The 21,053-nt window shown below is 60.6% G+C and overlaps 1 protein-coding gene across 9 annotated transcripts; it reads right to left on the bottom strand.

The window, feature by feature from the left end:
* Positions 1 to 104: 104 nt before the first annotated feature.
* FAAP100 (FA core complex associated protein 100) lies at positions 105 to 15,167 on the bottom strand. Of its 9 annotated transcripts, none has more exons than XM_044983020.1 (9): positions 14,441 to 14,771; positions 12,374 to 12,492; positions 10,155 to 11,119; positions 8,423 to 8,576; positions 6,680 to 7,473; positions 4,827 to 4,963; positions 2,865 to 3,296; positions 1,398 to 1,487; positions 105 to 951 (listed from the first exon to the last, which is right to left on the bottom strand). In XM_044983020.1, exons 1-9 carry the CDS (start codon positions 14,603 to 14,605, stop codon positions 826 to 828), a joined length of 2,982 nt encoding a protein of 993 aa, XP_044838955.1. In that variant the 5' UTR covers positions 14,606 to 14,771; the 3' UTR covers positions 105 to 825. The 9 variants fall into 9 exon arrangements, 7 of the variants coding, with proteins under 7 accessions (XP_044838955.1, XP_044838956.1, XP_044838957.1 ...); XM_044983021.1 differs by having other exon boundaries at positions 1,398 to 1,484; positions 14,441 to 14,770; XM_044983022.1 differs by having other exon boundaries at positions 2,865 to 2,981; positions 14,441 to 14,769.
* Between the last annotated feature and the right edge of the window lie 5,886 nt (positions 15,168 to 21,053).

Below are 21,053 nucleotides of genomic sequence, written 5' to 3'. Positions count from 1 at the left end.
CCGCACAGCGCGGGGCAAGGTGCTCCGCAGGCCGCTTTTCCCCAGGGAGCCGAGGGGGACGGAGGCGGCTGCGATGGAAAGGAAAGGAGCCGGGCACACGCTGAGCGGCAAAGGGTGGTTTTCAATGGCACACGACAGATTCACAAACACTGGGACGTGCTGGCTTGCCACAGCACGGCGAGCAGGAGGAACTCGCCCCACGGAGACACGGGCAGATCCTTTTTAGAAACGACAGCTACCCAACCCCCTGGTAGAAAAAGGGGCCCCGCGGGTTGGGGGTGGGAACCCCGTTAGGCACCCCGAAAGCGAGACGCTGTAGGGAGGCATAGCCCTTTCTGGAGGGAGGGGAACCAGCCGGGAAGCACATTCCCTGCAAAGATCCGGTGCCCGGCCAGGGAGCCGACTCCCGCCGCTGTGCACAGCAAAGTCACGGCCATGGGAACGAGAGAGAAGCTAAACGAGCACAACCCCAAACACGCCACCTACGCTGGCTGCCGCGCCACACACAACACAGCTGAGCGAGCTCAGCCCTGCCGACACTCCCACCTCGGCCAGCTACTGTGAGGGGTGGGCAGGCGTCTGGAGCCCTGGGAACTCCCCACTGCTGCTTAAACACATCCACAAAACACACACACAACCCGAGCTCAGCCTCGGGCTCCCCACTCAGGGTGGGGACTTGCACTGCCAGCACCCTCCCCCCTCCCCAAATCCTCTCCCCAGTCCTGGCTGGGTTAGTGAGCAGGCCTGGCTCTGCCCGCTGCTCTGAACCCAAACGAGCAGTGCCTGGAGCCCAGCTGGCCCCAGCGTCTCAGGCCGGCCCCGTGCTCACAGAAGGATGAGGCTGGGATTGCGCAGCTGCCTGTAGACGTGCAGGAGCTTTTCCGCCGTGGCACTGGCGTCGTCTCCGAGGCACAGACGGTCCCGCAGGGACTGCACGTCCTTTAGCAGCATCTGCTAGGCAGAGAGGAGAGGGGTTAGGAAGCTGGATCAGCCAGCTGGATCTGCTGCTGCCTGCCAGGCCCTGGCCCTTCCGCACAGGCGTCCTGCAGCCACACCAGGGCCCAGCTGTAAATGTCAGGGGCAAGTTACAGATCTCCTGGCACGACCTGAAGAGAGCCCCCCGGCCTCCCAGCTAACACCCCCCAGCCCTGCTGCCTCCTGGCTGCCAGGAGCTAAGCGCTCAGCGGGACCACGCCGCTCTGGGCCTGGAAGCCTGTGCCAGCCTCTGCAGGGTCTGGAGCAAGGAGCCCCGCCTGCGTGGGCACACGGCAGGGCTGCGCTCGGTGCCTGGCTCGGAGTTTCATGCCCTGCAGTTCGGGAGAGGGGCGTTCTGCCCGCCTCCGCGGTTACACAGACGCACTCGCCCGCGCCACGTACCACCCGGGAACGCTGCCTACCTCGTGATTGGCTTGGATCTGGCACAGATACTGCATGCGGAGGTCAGGGGGACTGGAGCCCTGAGCCGCCTGCTCCAGCACCAGAGTCTGCTTCAGAACAGAGAACGTGGCGTTAGAGGGAGCTGCGTGTACGGTGCCCTCTGGGCTTCCCCTAGCCAACGCTTGCCAAGGGAGGGAGCCTTGCCAGGCCAGACACCTCGGGCACGGCTACGGCACTGAGCCACCTGACCAAGGCTCCCTTCCTCCAGCTGGCCCCAGATCCTGCTCCTGCGCTGGCACCTGTCTTGTTGGGACTCTGCCTGCTCTTCCTAGCAGCCGTTCCCAGCCTCTCAGTGCAGCCGCACCTGAAACACTCCCCCGCCCACCCAGCCTAGGTTTGAACACACTGCAGCACTGACTGCCACTCCCGTTTCTGCTCCAGCCTCCGGGCTTTCCAGGCCTCAGCACTCCCCACTGACCCACCCCTCTGGCACCCTTCGCTGCTGCTCTGCCCACAGGGGCTGGGTATTCCTCGCTGCCTAGGTTGGCAGGCAGGCCCCTCGGGCACAGGACAGACCTTGGCGCACACTGCAGGTGACCCGCTCTGCTCCAGCCACGGTCCCCTCTAGCCGGGGCTGCAGTGCTCTGCACCACGCTAGGAACTGACTTGTGCATCTTGTGCAAGGAAGCTGGCTCCCCGGGTGGCTACAGGTGCCCTGCTGCCCTTAGCACGGCCCACTCTTGGTTCAGGCTGCTACAGGCTCCAATGGCTTCCAGCCTGGCCCCTGGCGATGGGGAGTGTGTTAGCCAGGGCCAGCCCAATCGCGCATTCCCCGGTTAGCGCCCCTGCACTGTACAGTTCTGCCACAGGGTGGTGCCAAGGAGACCCCCTGTAAAGCAACTGCTCCAACCCAAACTGCCCTGGGGCCCCTCTGAGCCCAGGCTCGGCCCCTACACAGCTGGTCACGGCCTGCAGGCAGCGCAGTTCCTTGGCTCTAAAGCCCTGGCAGGAGGAGCAGCTGCTGCACTGCGGGCAAGGAGAGGCCACGCACAGCAGCTTATGGAGCAATGTGGGCGGCAAGCAGCAGGCTGGAGTCCTGGGATTCCCATGGACTAGCCGTGCAGCCATGGGAAGGGCTGCTGGCTGGTCAGCGCCGCGCCATTCACACTGCCCAGGGGAGCAGCTGGAGGAAGCATGTCCTGGGTGCAACCAGCACAGGCAAGGAAGGGTAGCGAGCCCAGGCGATGAGGGTCAGAAGCAGCAGCTCCAGAGAGCCGAAGGGCTGGGAGACACCAAACCCCTCTGACTGGTACGACCCAGGAACCCCAGCTTAGCTCAGAACCAGGCCAATGGAGTGACGGAGGCAAAGCTCACTCCCAGCTAAACAACCCCCAGTGCAGGCTGCAATAGGGGCAGCTCCTAGCAGCGTTCCCAGGCCGCTGCTGCAAGCATAAGCCCCCTCTCTGTCTGGGGGGTGGGATTTGCACCTGGATGCGCCGGATCACGGCTTGATGCACTCTGCACATATCTGCCAGAGAAGGGCTCTGGATCAGGATCTCCACGGCCTGGATCGGGCCTGCTGGGCAGAGATCGTTCACGGCCACCTGCAAGAGAGAGGAGATCCTTACTGCAAACATTGCCAAGCCACAGGGGTTGTCTGTGCAGAGGGCAGGGCAGACCCCTGGGGTGCCCCCTCGGCCATACATCATGGCTGTGGATGGAGGAGGGTTAGATGTGGATCCCAACAGCCAGAGATACCTGTGCTCTAGAGGCAGCAGCATGGGGCATCCATTCCTTGCCCCTCCCCGTCCATCGCTCATCTGTACTAGGAACACCTCCAGGCTCGTGACAGTAAAGGGAACGGCAGCAGAAGAGGGGGACGATTCCCCCAGCCAGGCTGCCCTGGCCCAACCAACAACCTTAGAAGTAAAAGGTCATTTGGTCTCCTGAACTGAGACTACTCGGGGGCCTAGATAAGTGCAGAGACCCATCAAACTCATGGCATTTGGACTGGAACCCAGAAGCGGCAGTACTGCAGGAGGACAGCAGGCTCCAGCCTTGTCCGGCAGCGTACGGGGATGATTCGATGGCCAGTCCCCAAAGGATTTAATCCGGGAGGCTTAGCCTGAGCAGAATTAACGCTGGCACTAATCACATTGGCAATATTAACGCTCTCGTGCATGAAGCAACCTGAACCAGGTCATTGCCAGCACACGGCCAGCTGGGGCTCTCTCGCCGGAGGGTTAACCGGCCGTGGCAGGAGAGCCGCTTCGCAATTAGTCTTTTTCTTTTGCACTTAGAGAGGGATTTTCGCATTAAGGGAAAAGCCGAAGCAGATCAGACTTAAACCAGCATCCAGGCACATTTCCCCTCACTACGCAGAAGTAGCAAATCACAGCGAGCCAGATGAGCAAAGAGACAAGCAGTTAAAAGCAAAGCTTTGCTGCTTCCCAGCCCCATGGATCCGGCAGCCGAATCAGGGCCATCACTGCCAAGTTATGGCAACTCAGTAGGGCCGGGAAGGAGCAGCTGGGCGGAGCCGGAGAGAAGTCCTTATTCACACTAGCCTTGGCAACAGCAGCCAGCCTGGGGAGGGAAGCGCCGGGGGAAGGCAGCCCTCCCAGAGCCGCTGGCTCCGTTCACGCTCGGTGCCTGGTGTCTGCACTCCTCAGGCACGGAGGGACGTAGCCTCGGACGCTCGTCAGCCCCACAGGCAGAAAGGAGGTCGTGGATTTTAAGGCATCACACTGGGACCTGAACAGTGCCCTGCTCTGCCATGCACCTGCATAAGCTTGGCCAAGGTGCCCACCTACCTGGCAGGGCTGGGCAGCGCAAGCACCACGGGGACGAGGGCCAGATAAGGCCATTGACAGACCTGACGCGTGGCTGAACAGAGGCAGAGAGAGCAGGGCCGGGAACTGGCTCCTCCTCTCATTCCTTACCCACAGGACAATCCCCTGGACAAGGGCTGTGTCCCCTTCGGCTCTGAGAAGTGAGGAACTCAGCTGACCCCTGGCCGCCCCCAGTCCCATAGACAGCAGGGGGCAGCACAAGCCTTTGAAGAACCTGGGGGGCAAAGGCAGGGGAAGCAGCCAGATCTCCAAACCCGGCAATGCAGCCAGGGCCATGCGGCTTTTCACTGACCCCCCCCGAGTGCAGCCCCTGGATGCCCGTGGGCTTGGGCACCCAGCCCCAGGGGACGTTCCCAACGGGGGTAGCATGGAGTCTGTGAGGGGGAGGAGCTGATCCTGGGCTTTGTCAAGCCCTGAGAGATGAAGGGACCTAGACCCTTCCTTCCCTCCCCACCGCAGTGGTTCCCTGCAGGTCTCCACAGGCAGAGCCAGGCCCCCAGCTTGCCACTGGCTGGTCCCAGGACCCTGGGGCAGAAGCCAGCTCTTGGTGGGGAGCGGGCGGGGGCTGTTGCCCTGCAGAGCTAACCCATTCCTTGCCTCTCGGACGAGCAGCTGCACCTCGCCTCCACGTGGGGCCAGGCCCCGCACTGCCGACACATCCTGGCTCCTGAGTGCCGCAGCCGCAGCATTCTCCGCCAGCAGCCACTGCAGAGCAGCGCAGCAGAGCGGGGCTCCTGGGGGAAAAGGAGAGAAAGCAGAACTGGTCAGGTGGCTGCACACGCTCCCCTCCGCAGCGGCAGCCGGGGTCTCTCCAAGCACGAGCCCGGGGCCTCCCCCGCACCGCTGTCACGTTAGTCACGCTAAGTGAGCCCACTCGGAGAGGAACGCTGCCTCAGAGCGGGACTCCCCCGGGCACCCTGCCACACTCCTGTGGCACGAGGGAGGGCGGCCACACACGCCACACAACGGGAGGGGGTCAGGGCCTCCAAGAAACAGCCCCCAACCAGTGCCACAGGACGCCCCTAGGAGCAAAGGAGACAGCAGGTCTGGGCCCTTCTTTCTGTCAGAGGCAGAGTCTTCCCATCCGTTCCCCGGGGGAAGGGCATCCGCGGACACAAAGGAGCTGCTGGGAGGGCTGGTTCTGTGTGGCCCCAGGAGCCGAGTGCTGCCCTGTGGCTATGGGTTCCCACCACCTCGTGGGAGACCCCACCCTGGTCTCTTGCGCAGCACAGGAAGGGTTTGCCACAGAGGCAGCGCCTCCTGGGGAGAGGAGAGGGGGGCGACCATGGTGCCAGCCACAGGAATATGGTGGGGTTAACTCCACCCCAGGCTGATTTTCATTTCGCTGAGATCAGTGTTCAGCTCTGGCTAACAGCGCCACCGGCGCGAATGCTCCACGAACTGGCACGACTGACGGCGCCTGCTCAGGAAGCCAGAGGGAGAGGCGCATTGGCGAGGTCTGCATCACACCTGGACACACACTGTGCAGTTCCTTCACCCTCAGCCACGTTGAAACCCACTCCGTTCGGACACAGCTCTAGCTTACTCCGACTGTGCCTTCACCCCACCTCGCACAGCCACTTCGAGAGACTAATCCAAAGGAGAGGGTGAGTTTGGCATAGCCAGCAGGAGACAGCCTGCCTGCTCTTCCCCATGCAGACGGGTGGCGACCCCACGTCCTGGCCAAGGAGAGACGCCACCCCACTGCAGTAGGCCTGGATGGGCTCCAGTGGGGCAGCGGGAATGGAATTCCAGCCCCTGGTTTCCGGGCTGGTCCCTGTCCAGGGGTGTCTGTCGGGACTGACCATGTTCCTGGCCCTAGCCTCACAGCTTGGCACGGCAGCCACACACAACCCCTCCTTGGCCCAGTCTGTGGCTGTGGCTCCTTCTGCCCAGAGAGGCCAGTCTCCACACGAAGGGTCGACCCCTAGGGAACGGCTCTCCTGCCAGATCGTGCAGCGGTGGCAGTGCTGCACAAGTCCAGTGCAAGGGAATGCTATGTCACAAGCTCACGAGCCAGGGGGTCATGCCCGGGCAGGGGAGGGGGCACAGAATCCTGGTTTATGATAGTCAAGAACTAGCACAAACATCAGCAGCGCCAGGCAGCCGGCCTGGGTCTGGGCTTCTCGCTGCAGACACAGCTGGGGCAGAGACCGACTCAGGCAACCCTCATTTGATCACTTCAGACGGCATCTGAATATCTGAACCCCCAGGGAGGCCAGCCACGTAGCTCCCACAAGCCTCAACGTCTGTTATCCATGGCCAAGCACCCCCCCAAAGAGCCCTGGACACAAGAGTGTCTGAGCGTCCGAAGGGAACGACTTCTGGAAAGTGATCACAGAGCCCAGCCCTGCACAGGGGGAACCACCGCAGCAAATCCAGCCCAGGACAACGCTGCCTGGACAGAAACATGCACTGCGACTAGACACCCGCCCAGGAGAATTACCAACCTTCACAGACGCTCTTCAATGCATTTTTCAGCAGCTCCGATGACACCTTGATAGAAGCCACTGATGGGGGTAGATACTCATCTCCTAGGGCATCCGGTGCCTTGGGAAGCAGCTGGTCACTGACTTCCACGCTGCTGGGGTCAGACTGCACCCTGGATACTTTCAGGAAGGTCTCCACCGGGTCTGACAGGGTGGCGATGGAAGGAGGGGCTCCAGGCACTGTGCTGTCATCCAGACGAAGGCACTGCAAGATGTCGATGGTGCATTTGCTCAGGGGCAGGCAGATCCCTTCTTTGTCTGGGGAGAGGCCAGGAGAGTCATCAGGAAGCAGGTCGTCCAGTGACTCATAGGAGTCCGATGCACTGTCCAGAATCTCTCGCAGGCTGTAGAAGAGAGCACAGGAGACGGTCAGAGGTAGCTCCAACTTGGTGCCTTCGGCTGTGCCAAGCGGCAGCGTCACCTCCCTCTTGCTCCCAGGCAGGAGCTGGTCGATTGGAAAGGTGAACGTGGTGGCCGAGTCAGCAGAGTCTTCGTCGAAGGCACAGGAGCTCGTGAACAGCTGAACGCAGAGGGTCCAGCCTTGCTCCAGGCTGCATTCGCTCAAGTTCTCCAACACGCAGGAGATGGTCCAGGTATCTCGAAGCAGCAGGCGGCTCCAGCTGGCGGTAACAGTGCAAGTGACGGGCTTCCGGCCATCTTGGTTGGACAGTAAGGCAGCACTCACATTCATCACCTGGTTCAGGCTCGTCAGCGCTCGGTTCTTCTGGTCCACCGCCTTTTTCAGGAAAGAAACTCTGTGGGGAGCCGGGGGAGAAGACAGCTCAGAGGGACACACAGAGCTAACGAATCGGAAACGCAGCCAGGCGAGGTGGCCAAAGGCTAGCACACAAGGCTACACACCCCGGGCCAGTGGCACTCTCACTAAGGTGGAGAAGCCAAACTTCCACGGATCATTTCATGAGCCCTTCTAAACTCCCCCGGACACCATTGCTCTGGAACGTCAACAGCTGAGAGTGCTGGCCAGGCTGAGTGCCCCGTCATCCCTAGAACCCTCCTGGGACCTAGCCAGCCACAGCACTGCTGCTCACAAGGATTTGGTGCCCCAAATGCCCCCTTCCAGATCAGCCTGGGCCCGTTCACTTCACGCAATGCCAGCCAATCGGGGAGGCTGTATGAGCCCACTCCCAGCTGCTTCCCCAGCCGTGGCTACAAGAGACAGCAGTACAAAACGCGGTGGCGGCTACAAAAGCAGGTACCTGGCGCCCTGGGAAACACACACACAACCCCAAGGAGAGAGACTGGTTTAAAATACGGCAGAGATGAGCGTCCAGGCCTCAGGCACACATCTGCCCTGCACAGGATCCCCAAATGGGCATCCGCTTTGGGCTGCTTGGGAGTCACTGGCATCTTGGCCTCCCCCCGTCTGCTGCAGAGGCTGTAAACACCATGCCATTCCCAGCATACAAGAGCTCTCTGGCTCGAAGGGAAAAGGGCAGCGGGCAGCACTGGCTGCAAACAAGGCTTTTATTATCCCATGGGGCTGGGGGCTTCTTCCCGGGCTGTCTCGACTCCGGATCACTCAGGAAAGGCAAATGTTTGAGCACAGCAGCCAACTAATAAAAGCACTTTACTGCTAACCTCGGAGCCAGGAGCTGATGCAGGAGAATCGAGTTCACTTCCAATAAAACCAAGGAGTTCACACGCTAACAGCCCTCTCACCCCCATTAGCACGCTGCCCTTTACCTCTCCGAGACGTTGCCTATCCCAGACAGCAGTTCCTTTATCCTTTGGCCAGCTTTTTCTGGGGTCAGCCTGACGGGATGGGCGTCATCAGGACTGCACAAGTCACAGCTCATCAGTCGGCCTTTAGCAGACAGAGCCAACAGCTCCGAGTCACCTGGAGTGGGGGACACGCAGAGAGAACCAGGTTAGCTGGCAGCAAACAGACTAGGATCTCACACACAGCCCCCGATGCAACTAGGGAGCAGCGGCGTACGTCCTTCATTCTGGCTGAGCCCTGCACCCAGCCCTGAGAGAGGAGCCATTCCCCCTGAAGATTGCAGGGACGACGGTATAGCCCTGCCTGGGGCCCGCAGACTGTACCCTCCTCAGCAAGCCGGCTCGGAGGGGAAGCTGTGGTGTGAGGAGGCAAATGCCTTTTGCATCCAGGGCTGCGGGTGTAACTCTGCCGAGGAATGTCTGATTAGTCTCGACATAATGAGACATTCCTTTCCAGGAGCAGTTTGGGGACTGGGGAGTTACTTCTCCCCACCCCCACCCCCATCCAGGGCCCCCCAAAATACCAGGTGTCCTACAACAGGAATTTGGAGAGAGCTGCAGAGACACAGACTGCGAATGACTGTCAACGGGCTACAACGGGAAACCAAACACACAGAACGTTACACGGCCTGCCCACCCTGAGCCACCCGCCCCTGCAGGCGGGATGCACTCGCTCGCTCTGTTACCAGGGACACACGCATGGGAAGTGGCTCCTTCCCTGCCCCAGTGACTTCAAGAGCTGGGCGGCGCCTCAGGATGACGACAGATGCAGAATAAGCAGCTGCGAGGATGCAAAGAGTGTTTCCATGCAGGTGCCCTCTGATCAGGAGACACGCTCAGGCTCTGTGTACAACCAACCGCTGCTGGTGCAGGCTGCTCCCCGAGTTCTGCAGAGGTGCCAGCAGCACCCTGCCTCGCCCCACTTCTTCATGCTTTGGCAAATGTCACCTTACTCTCTTGCTGATTCTTTAGTGCCCACATGGTCACAAAGCCACCAGCTTATGGGGCTCAGGTAAGAGTTAACAGGGCTCCCTAGCTCCTTCTCTGCCCCCATCTCTATGCATGGCAGAGAGCACTTTGGACTGTCCCCAGAATGCTACAGCAGCACCCCACTCTGAGAAGGCAACACACCTGCTTCCCCAGCCCTCACTGGGAGCAATGCGCGGACACAGAGCTGTCAGGCAGAAGAAGGAAAGGAGCTTACGGACTCGGAACGGCTGTCTGGAGCTCTTCCCTGCGGAGCCCTTTGTCCAGCCAGCCGCGGTGTTTGGAAATTGCCTTTTGGGAAGCTTTTCGCTTAGGTCGATTTGGACTTGCCCCCAGCGCCACTCCACGCAGGATCCTACCTCTGACACAGACACAGCAGCCCCAGGTCCTCTTTATAGAGAGCACAACCCCTCCGACCGAGACCACACCGCCTACTGCTCCAAGGTGGGAGAGACACCCACACAAGGGACACCACAAAGACAGCCACATGGGGAGTTGATCTCTGAACACACATGACATTTCCTCTCCCATCCAATTCCTGGCTCGGCATGCTTGATGTAAACAACTTACAATAACGAGGGTGAGCCAATGGAAGCTGGACCTTTAACGAGGAATGGTGGAGAGGTAGAAACGGGAATACGCAGTTAGGACAAAGCTATTCCTGCCCATTTCAGCCCCAAGAATGACAATTTTTTACTGCTGGCAGTACCTTCTGAGGCCCGAGAAGACAAGGAAAGCGCCACAACGCTACAGATACTTAAACTGGCTGGAGACAGAACGGGAGGCAGGACATATGCAGTGTTATCTATGCTCTCGGGGTCGGAAGCGTTGCTGACCCAATCCAGGTCGACTGCGGAGATGTCCGAATGCGTGCTGTAATACATTCGGCTGCCGCCACCACAGGCAGCGCACAGGATGGGCCCTTGCAGGTAGTACTCCCTGACCTCTGGGACCTTGGCCTCTTCTCCCCGCTCTGCCTTCATGGCCACCATCTTGCCGTAGTGCCCGACCACCACCACACAGTCGCAGCCTGAGTCTCCAAACAGCTGCTCGTCACCGGGATCGTCAGGGGCTTTGTGTTCTGTTCTCAAGGCTCCAATGAAGACAACAGGTTCTTCCAAATGGTGAAGGATCTTCACAGGCGGAGCCTGGCCTGCAACCTCACTGCAGGCATCTACAGCTCCAGAAGAACTGAGGGCCTTCAGCGGCACACAGCACAGCTGCCCGTCCGGGAAGCCACAGAGAATCATGGGAGAGTCGAGCATGGCAGCGTCTATGCCAAAGAGCAGGCTGAAGAGGGGCTCCTCCAGCGTGAACCCCCCTGAGCACCACAGACTCTCCCCGGGCCCAGCTGTGCCTGGTGCGGACGCACAGCACAAGACAGGAAGGAAGTGCGAGGACAGAGCATCCCCGTCGTCTCCGGTTTGGTCGCAGGTGGAGAATCCCACTTGACTGATTTGCCGACATGGCTGGCTCTCCTGATCAGGGTCCAGGAGCACGTGGAGTTTCATCCACCACTGGCCCTGAGCCTGGGACAGGGTGACGAGAACGTCGTTCAGCAGTGTGAAAGTGCACAGCGTGACGTCTGGGACGATGCAGGCATCGGAGTCTACGGGGAAGACGCTGGAAGGGCAAGCGTCCTCTTTGCCATCGCCATCAGTCTGCTTCATTAACCTTCAAGCAAACAAGGAAAAGCTTTCAGTGAAGCCAGAGGGCAAAGCCAGCGCTTCCTTAGCTCACCTCACCCCCTCGCTTACAGACAAGCTTACAAAAGGAGCATCCACTTCAAGGAACCGCATTGGGTGCAGTGATCTGGAGAGGGCAGGAAGAGCCCGTGCTCCAGAGGGGTGAGCGGTTTGGAACACCTTAACCCTTTCAGTAACTTATGGGTGCATGAGGCCGGGCTGGAGAGCACCTGACCCTGCCATCCCACTCCTCTGCTATCCCCCAACACCAGTGGCTGTTGGATGTGTGCTTGCTGAAAGGATGAAGCACAGGTGCCAGACACAGGGCTGTCTGCATGGGTGGTACCGGTCTAGTCACACAGCCTCAGGACTTTAACGTCTAATCAATCACACAAACTGCGAACCGGCTAACCTAAGGGGAACCATGATTTTGTGCTTCGAGCTGACCCCTGGTGGAGTCAGATAGATTTTCCCCTTCTCCCAACATGTAGCACTGCACAGGGGGCTAGGAGCACGGCTGGGCTGCCTCTGAAGCACCAGGAATCTGTCCATGCAAGTCACCACTCTCAATGGACCGGCAGTCTGACCTGTGGATGAGATTTACTGCCGGGACAGTGCACAACCAGCCTGGGAGCCGAGCCTTTTAATGGATTTTAACAAACATGCCTTGAAGCAAGCGGACACCCAAACACCAGGAAGACAGCCCCACTGGGAGGGCCAAAACACTGCCCCATCAGCTCCCCTAGGATCATGGGGAGGGGGAGCACCCCCACCACTTATCATGAGTAAATAAGGCATTGACAGTGACTAGACATCTGCCAGTGCCGCCACCCTGCCCTCTGGAGGACTCCTCCAACAGACAGCATAGCATGGTGGAGAGCACACTGCATGGGCAGGGTGTCAGGAGACACTCTGCTGCCAGGGGGTTGGTTCTTTTAGGGTGACTCAGAAGAGTAGGTGTTTCCCCTCTGAAATGTAAATCCCACTGCAGTTCCTTCAGGGCCTGGGGTAACCACATAACAGTTGGAGGCAAACAGGAGGAATGTGTAGATGGTCATATGGAAATCTTGGGGTCAGGAATGCTTGGAGACCACCATCCTTCAGGGTAACCCCTAGACTCCAGCCAGGTCTCGCTGCAGAGGGCTGGAAGCATGTGCCATTAAACCACCTGCTACTCTCGTTCGGACTTTAACGAGCAGAGACAAACTTCACTGTCCCTGCCAGGCTGCATCCCAAGTCTCACCTGCTCTGCTGGTCCAGGGATACACAGTAAATGCCGGTTCCGGCACACAGGATGTAGAGCTTCCTATGAAGGGGGAGGAGTTCCACGTGCCAAACTTGATCAGGAAACCTATAGATGGCCTAGATATCAAAAAGGGAAAGAGAATGTCAGTTTCATGCTGCAAGGACGGAGGCTGGAGGAAAGGTTGCTCCTGGTTTTTAAGCAGGCTCCCAGCTGCCCCTGCAAGAGCTCACCACAGGGACACAACTTATCAGAGCAGCACCAAACAGAACCAAAAGGCACTGGGCCCTCCTAGCCAATGCCAGCTATCACCATCCTGCCTCCCTTTAAGCAGCCACAAGTCCAGCACTACCACTGCAGTGTGTGAAGACAAGACCCGCGAAACATCAACAGAACTATGCCACTGACACGGATGGAGGATCTGGCCTCTCGAGTCTCCCCAGTGCTTACTCGTGAACTCTATGTACACGTACGGATGGGGTGATAACCAGCCAGCGCTGCATGAGGTACTGACTTACGCTCAGCATTCTGTACATACACTTGGACAAGTGATGTTATGTGAGAACATGCACGTGTGATTGCACGTATGTCGAAATTAGCCATTCAACACAAACATTTGCAACCTTCCTAGGAGCAAACTTCTCTCAGATGAATAAAGGAAACATTAGCTGGATCATATTTTCCCCTGGTCATTAGCTGAGGATGCACATATAGAACAACTGCAAGTTAAAACAGCCATTTTCTGAATATACTAATTGCCAGGAGAAAACCATTAATGGGCAATATTGCATGTGTATTTCCAAGTTCAAAACAATCATTTTAAGACATGGTAGGGCATTCTGCACTTCCAGTCTAAACAGTTGTGTAGTTGCTGCTGTGTGCTGTAAGCAGGTGACATTTCACCCCAGAGGTGGCTGCATTGCTCTGGTGATGGAAGCAGTTGTAGCTTGTACAGTGTTTTTGGACAAGTGGTGCTATAGAAATGGAAGATCATTATCGTAGGATTGAAAGAGTGGTGTGCGTGCATACACACAATTTCAAAGCAAACATTCAGTGTTTTATGCTAGCTGAGGATAAAAAAAAGAAAAATTCAAAACCCAGAGATGACCTACTTCCTTGAGAAAGAGAAAACCATGTAGGAGGCTAATCCTGGTATCTCACTGATGGCTTCCTTAGAAATGATAAAAAGAATAAATTAAAAAAGATGACATGTCTAACTCGGTGCTAAGGCTGCTGCTTATCACGGCAAAGAAAAGGGAAAAATCCATGGTGCACAAAACTCAAAAATCACCATCTTGTTGAAAAAAGGAAAAAATCTTTCAATAATTGAATTAAATGGTTTGTCCCAAGAAATGAGGGAAGGTCAAAGAGCACTCTTCATTCGCCAATGAAAAGGTTATTTGAAGCCATACTAATATTTCACTGAGAGTTTGAAACCCAAACTCTGCTAAACTGGACATACATGGAGCTAGACTCGTGAAAACTGATGGAGGAAGCCAGCTGGCTAGTCATTGGCGGCAGGAACTAAGCCCAAGATTTTCAAACCTGCTCTGAAGCAAGTGGCCTAATGTTACAAGTGCTGAGAACCCAGAAGTGCGCAATGACTCTGACAGGCACGCTGTCGTTCTGAAAAATCAGCCCACTAAGGACTTCGGTGCCAAGCTTTAGGCAACCGCAAGGGCAAACCTTGATAAGGAAAAGATTCTAGAAGCTAGAGAAAGGCACTGCCGCTTCAGCCATGCCCCCTAGGAATGGCGGACACGTCTACATGAGCACTCTGTGTGTGGCAAATGGGGCGCAAGTCAGCAGTGCCCCAGCCTGCCCACACCGTTCAGCTCCCACACACTAGAAGTTCCTCAGTGCGCACTGACATACTCATACTGTGGTCTTCCCTTCTCTCAATGTGAGCCCGTCATGTCTAACCTCCGGCTTTACCCCTCTCCAGGGGCCTGTTTTGGCTGCACTGTTACCCCGGGCGTGGGCACCTGGGCTAGCCCAGCCTGGGGGCGAGTGGCTACCTCACGCCACGGCCCAGCACTGCAGTCCCGGCGCAGGCTGGGCACTCACCTGCAGCACCTTCCCTTCCTGGTCATACACATAGACGAACTCGCTGCCGTTGGAGAGGTAGATCTCGTTCTCGTGGCACAGCACTCGGGGCTTGCCCGCAGCCAGCCCCCCCACCGGGCAGCAGAACCCAGCCAGGTAATCGACCTTGTGGCCCACGTGCGCCATCCTCCTGCCGGATGGGCACCCGGTGCCAACCTGGGGGGAGGGAACGGAGACAGTAATTGGAAGGGGGGAGCCTGACAGCGCCCCAGAACTGTTCCAAGGGGCGCTGGGTTCCTGCCGGGGGGAGGGGGCAATGCCCACCCACCCCCCGCTGCGGGGGGCACCCCAAGGCTACCCCCCCAGCAGCCCACGAGCAAAAACCCCATAAGGGAGACGCCGCCCCGGGAACTGTCCCAGCTGGGGGAGGGGGGGAGAACTATGGGCCCGTGGCCCCCCCGCCTCCTCCGCCCCCCCGGGGAGGGGCGCCCTGCGCCCGCGCCCCCCCCCCCGGGAGGGGCCCCCCCGCTCCCCATCTCCTTCCCCCCCAGGGAGGGGGCCCTGCGCCCGCGCCCCCCAGGGAGGGGGGGCCTGCGCCCGCGGCCCCCAAACCCGCTCCCCGGGGTCCCTCCCAGCCCGACCCGCGCCCCCCTCAGGCCGCCCAGGGGCTTCGGGCCGCCGGTACCGGGGCGGGGGCGTCTCCGCCTTACGGCTCCCTCCGCGGCCGCCGCAATGGGGCGGGGGTGTTTGCGACGGGCCGTAAAGCGAGAATGGCTGCAGGGGGAGGGGCTCGCTGTGACACCCCCCGGGGCGGGGCGGCCAGGAGCGGCCCCTTGTCCTGCAAGCAATGCCCCCCCCCCCAGGGCTGGGAGAGAACCCAGGAGTCCGGGCTCCCAAGGCCCCCCACTGTAACCACTGGCCCCCACTCCCCTCCCAGAGCCAGGGAGAGAACCCAGGAGTCCAGGCTCCCAACCCCCACTGTAACCACTGGCCCCCACTCCCCTCCCAGAGCCAAGGAGAGAACCCAGGAGTCCGGGCTCCCAAGCCCCCCCACTGTTACCACTGGCCCCCACTCCCCTCCCAGAGCCAGGGAGACAACCCAGGAGTCCGGGCTCCCAGACCCTATCCCCCAACCCACCAGCACCCACCCTCCTCTGAGAGCTGGGAATGGAACCCAGGAGTCCTGGCTCCCAGCCTCCCCCCGCAGGGGAAGGGGAGGTTGAGGGCTGGCCTGATGGGGGCCACTGGTTGCCCTGAAAGCAGGGAAGCCGTGCTGTGAGCACAGGGCTAGCTCCAGCAGGATCAGGGCTGGGAGCTGGGCCAGGCTGGATGTTTCCAACAGGCTCTGGCTGGCTGGAGTTCCCCTGGAGAGCGAGGGCAGCGCAGAGCCCTGGGGAGGGCATAGGGCTAGGAGTGGGGGATCCACTTCTCAGCTCTAGCAGACTTGCTGTACAGATTTAGGGAAAGGCCCTTCCCTGCCTCAGTTTCCCCAGCAGTGGGAGGAATGACACCACTGCCCTTTTGTGAAGCATTTGGGATCCACAGATGGCAGAGTGCCAAGCGGCAGCCCTCCCTTCACCCCAGCACAGTGGGGAGGCAGCGATGGTCTCCTATACGCCCCCCACCCTGCCTAAGAAGGGACTCGAGTGGCTGGCCAGATCAGCCCCGGGCCGGCCTCACTGCTGAGACGGGGGCCAGTTAGCACTGCTTGTGGCGGGGATCGAACGAGGGGGACAATGACCTGGAGACGCCTGCCCTTGGCTGGATTTAAACCAGCAACCTAGCGCTAAGAGGCCGGACAGCCCTTCCGCCGTCAGAACTCGGCTCTGGAAAGGGCTGGAAGTTGCCGAAGGTTTCTTGCGAGAGCTCAGGCTTTCGCCTGGCTGAAACTGACTCAACAGCCTGGCACTCGCGCCTGGCCGGTGTTCCCGCCGTGCGTACGCAGTGCAATGCTAGTGGTAACTAGCAGGGTGGGGACAGCTGTCTCCCCTCCAGGCTCCCAGCCGTGCTGGCCTCTGGCCGGCCGGCCGGGGGCGTTTGCTGACGTTTCTGTTAAGATTCCAGCCGGAGAAAGCGGTGACGGTAACAGAAAGATCTTTATTTGAGGACGGGACACAAACTCCATCCTGCTGCGCCCTGGCCCCACGCGCGCAGGGACCTGGGCAGCGCAGCGGGAGGGAACGCCACATGTACTTGTGAAAGCGAGAGAGCAGGAGCTTGTGATTACAGCCAGGCAAAGCTTTGGGCGAGCTGGCACTGGCACGGCCCTGGCCCGCAGCGGCCCCAGGCCTCTCCAGTTGCACTAGGGGCTGGAGCGGGGCCCAGACACTGTTATTTCCTCTGGGGTCCCAAGCCAGATTTGCTCTCGCGGCTCCAAAATGCTGATGCTTTGAGCCTCCTGCACCTCACCGAGTTGAATGTGAAACGCAGGCCGTGGGGCGTGTCAGCCCCGAGGGCTGGGGGGGGGCAGCGTCTGCAGCTCTCACCCCAGAGGGAACAAGCCGGGCGGCTGCATCGCTCACTAGCCAGCTGCGGCGTATCAGGGGGAGTTGGCTACGTGGCAGCTTGGCGTTCCGCTGGCCCTGCGGTCCCCCCGTCTTCCCGCTCATGGGTTCTGGCTCCCGCGGACGGGCGGGGCTGAAGCAAGCGGAACAGGCGTTTCCAAGATTTCTGTTTGTTTGTTTTGCCTCAAAACTTGAACGTTCCAGAAACTAGGGCGTCTCACCAGCGAGTGGCTGGAGGGGCAGCCAGCCATGTGGTGCGAGGGGCGGGTTCTCCCTCCCTCCCATTGAGGGCAAAAATCAAGGAACGACTCATTTCCCCTAGAGCCCAGCAGGCTGAGCCAAGCCCCCCTCCTGCCCAAACACACCGTGGCCCGGGCTTTCAGAACTGCCCTGGCACAGATCGCTTGCACCTGCAGCCCCTGCCCTCGCTAAGTGTGCCCACTGCTGCCCAGTCCCGCTCCCTGCTGAGGGGTTTCCTAGGGCTGCCTGTATAGAAGGCCCTTCCCCGCACGCACCTGTGGCTCGGCCTGGCTGATTTCAGATTGGCTCCCCCGTGTTGGGGTCTCAGGCCCAGGGGAATGCAGCTGTGGGACATGGAGATCCAGGTCCGGCTAGTAAAGAATTTACCTGCTTGTGCAAGCGAAGGGCGAGCTAGGCTGGCCTGGGCTTTGCAGGTGCCTCCCCCCTCTCAGCCCCTGGCTCTGGTCCCACAGCAGTCTGGGCCACGCAGGCCTCACAGTTTACCTTGTGCAGTGAGCAAATTGGGGGAGGGGAATGAGCCCCAAACCCCCTAAATTCACTCCCCTGCGAGAGGCAAGTGCCTGATCTGCTGTGCCGTCCAGAGCCAATGGGCACCTTTCTCCTGCCGCAAGGTGGCACCCCCGCATCCCCCGTCCCTCCAGCTCCCCTCCCACAAGCCCCAGCGTGTGCTTCAGTACAGCCAGCGGTGGATTAAGACCAGCTAGAGGCTGGATTCAAAGAAACCCACGCTCCCTGCAGCTCATGGCACTGCTGCCTGGTCCCGCTCGTGGGCACAACACCCGGTCGCGGGGTCCCTCCGCAGAGCCAAGCTCTGGGGCCAGGAGCTCCCCCCAGCACATGATCCAGTGGATCCTGCCTGAGTCCACCCTGCTGGGGCGGTGAGCGGGAAGTGCCACATGGTGCCCCACCTAGGAGCCAGTGCTGATCCAGAGGGCAGGGGAATGCCCAGGTGCCCGGCTCCCAGCTGCAGCCACCTGCGGGGAAACGTCTCTTTAGGGAAGAAAGAAAGACACATGCAGCTTCTAAACGCGTGGGAAAGTCTGCGGCATTTCTGGCCCCCGGGGAGTGCGGTTGGGGCTGTCCCTACTGAGACCCGTCCCCTGGCTGCTCCACGGGCTTCCGGTTGTTCCTGACCAGGACCCGGCGGCGCTTGGCTGGGGCCACCGGTTTGTCAGCCTCCGGCTGGGCGGCCCTGATGGGAGGCTTGGCCGGAGTCTGGCCTCGGCTTGTGTTCATCTCATCCACAAAGGCCTCCACCCCCTCGAAGCGGGTGCTCAGCTCCCCCAGCCGGCCCTTCAGCGCGTTGAATTCTTTGTACAGGTCATCGAGGGCTTCGGAAAGGGATTTGATCCTATGGCGGGACAGTGAGGGAAGGGGTGAGCTTCCCCCAAGGCTGCACAGAGATGTACAGACCCCCGCCCCCCTGCAACCATGGGGGGGCCCTTGCTGTCATCCCCACCCCCCCAGCACTGGCTGGTCAGGCATAGCCAGGGCAGGCATCGTGTGAGCTTCCCACCCCACCGCCTGGGCCTGGGCCAGACCAGCGCCTCCCCAGCAGTGCCCTGTGGAGCCTGGACACGCGTCCATTAGCAACCAGACACCACAAACGCCTCTCACTTGGGCCCACGTCTAGAGTGGGCCCTGGGCTCGGTGAGCCCCAAGCCCTTGGCGGCTCTGGTCAGCATGCGGCCGGCACTGGCACAGGCTGGCTCCCGCGGCTGAGCTGCCCGTTGGAGTTTCCCGGCGCCCCGGCTCACCTGCCATAGTCGGGGAGCACGGTTTGGTGGTCGTACAGGAGCAGGTTCTTGATCTCCGTCACGATGGCGAATTTCCAGTTGTCCAGGACCACGGTGAGGTTGGCACATCCCCTCAGGCTCACCTTCTCAGCTGCGAAGGAGACAAACCTGGCTGCTGGGGGACCTGGCGCCAGCGACTAGAGCTGGGGAAGGCTTGTCGAGCCCACAGAACCCCTCCCCTCCCCGCCCCCAGGACCACGATGGCTCCAACTCTTGACTTTGGCCATGTCCCTCAGAGACACCATGATTCCCACGCCAATTGCTTGTCCCTAGCGCTGTCCAGCCGAGGCTCCCAAAGCACCGCACAGATGCGCTGATTCCTTTTCCCAGCCCTGGGAGGGAGCACAGGGTTATCAGCCCTGTCATCTAGCGGGGAAACTGAGGCACAAAGGGGCAATGAGTGGGTTCAAAGTCACACAGCACGGCACTGGCGGAGCTGCCCTGGAACGCAGGAGTCCTGGTCTGAGCTAGCAGCCACCTCTCCCTGGCAGAGCCCACAGAGACAGAGGTGACTTGGGGTCAGCTGGGAGTGGCTGCTCCGTGGCTGGGCCCCCAGCCCTGGGTCTGCAGCCACCCTGGGCCAGATGATTAAAGCCGTGCTGAGATTTGGGGGGCTTTACCTTCAGATCTGTAGTCCCATTCCGCCGGCTGCTGCCTTTGCTTTGCGGCATAGCTGAGAGCCACGCAGAGCAGGACGGGGAGAAACCGCTTCATGGTCCTCTGGGCGCGGAAAGGGATTAGGGGGAGATCAGTACAGACAGCTCCACCGGCCCTGCCCCAAGTGCACCCCCACAGGCCCTGGCCAGAGGGCCCCCCCCGCACACAGGCCCTGGCCAGAGGGCCCCCCCCCGCACACAGGCCCTGGCCAGAGGCCCCCCCCCCGCACATAGGCCCTGGCCTGTGGGCCCCCCCCCCGCACACAGGCTCTGGCCAGCGGCCCCCCCCCCCCCGCACACAGGCCCTGGCCAGAGGGCCCCCCCCCGCACACAGGCCCTGGCCAGAGGGCGCCCCCCGCACACAGGCTCTGGCCAGAGGGCACCCCCCCCGCACACAGGCTCTGGCCAGAGGGCACCCCCCCCGCACACAGGCTCTGGCCAGAGGGCACCCCCCCCACAGGCCCTGGCCAGAGGGCACCCCCCCACACACACACAGGCTCTGGCCAGAGGGCACCCCCTCCACCCCCATGGGCCATGCCCCAAGCATGTCCCCACTTCGGCTTGGGGCATGCCACTGGCCACACTCCCCCCCCACTGGCCACACTCCCAGCATGCAGGATGCCAACCCTCCAGGACTGTCCTGCAGGCACCGAGGATTAATCTGGAATTGAAGGTTGCCCTGTGATGAAACCTCCAGGAATACGTCCCTCCGGGGGCGGCAGACACTCATATTGGGCCACAAACATCTCTGGCCTTGTGCAGCCTTTGGCCCGTCCCCTCTGGATTCCTGATTTTATGAGTGTCCCACCCGTAGATCTCCTGGCGGGCGCCCGGCAGGAACTGGGCCCTGGGCACCGTCCCATGGGGCGGGGCGGGGTGGGCAGGGGACTACCCCGGTGCTCAAAGTGGAATTGCTTTACACGGCGATTTCTGAGCTGCCTGGGGGGAGCCGGGGACAGAGCATTAGCCAGAAGCTGGCAGTGAAGGGCCCCAGGGTCCCTCGGTCTGTCGGTTCCCTTCCCAGCTCTCATCACCTTTGCTTGGAGACAGGATCTTTCTCCCTGCTCAGGCCCCTGCTCTAGTGAGGTGGCAGAGGATGAGTGGCAGGGGCACTGCCCCCGGAGAGCCCCCAGCCCTGCTAACACCGGGCGATGCTTGGCCGGGGCCTGGTTCCCCTGGAGCACCTCCGCCCGGTGCCAGCCCTGAGTGGAACCCCTGGCCCTCGCCAACAGCTGAGACGTCGCACAGCCGCCGAGTGCTCTGCCCCGAGCCAAGAGGGGCTCTGGCACGCACCGCGTGGGGAAGGGCTGGTGCCGCACCTGAGCCAGGCCAGGACGAGCTGAGCCAAGGGGAGTTTTTCCCCTCTCCTACCTGCTGCGCTGAGATCCTGGGCCGGTGCGGAGAGAGGCAGCGGCTG

This window comes from Mauremys mutica, chromosome 12 (genome assembly GCF_020497125.1).
Source record: "Mauremys mutica isolate MM-2020 ecotype Southern chromosome 12, ASM2049712v1, whole genome shotgun sequence".
NCBI lineage: Eukaryota > Metazoa > Chordata > Testudines > Geoemydidae > Mauremys > Mauremys mutica.
This window is presented reverse-complemented; position numbering and strand designations above follow the sequence as displayed.

Bases quoted from the DNA above. Each gene is read 5' to 3' on its own strand.
- FAAP100 (XM_044983018.1), bottom strand. From the start codon at position 14,605: ATGGCGCACGTGGGCCACAAGGTCGATTACCTGGCTGGGTTCTGCTGC. The intron at 11,120-12,373 runs GTGAGACTTGGG...GTTTGCTTGAAG, and splicing joins TCCCTGGACCAGCAGAGCAG to GTTAATGAAGCAGACTGATG. The intron at 8,577-10,154 runs GTACTGCCAGCA...CCCCCACTCCAG, and splicing joins GTCTTCTCGGGCCTCAGAAG to GTGACTCGGAGCTGTTGGCT.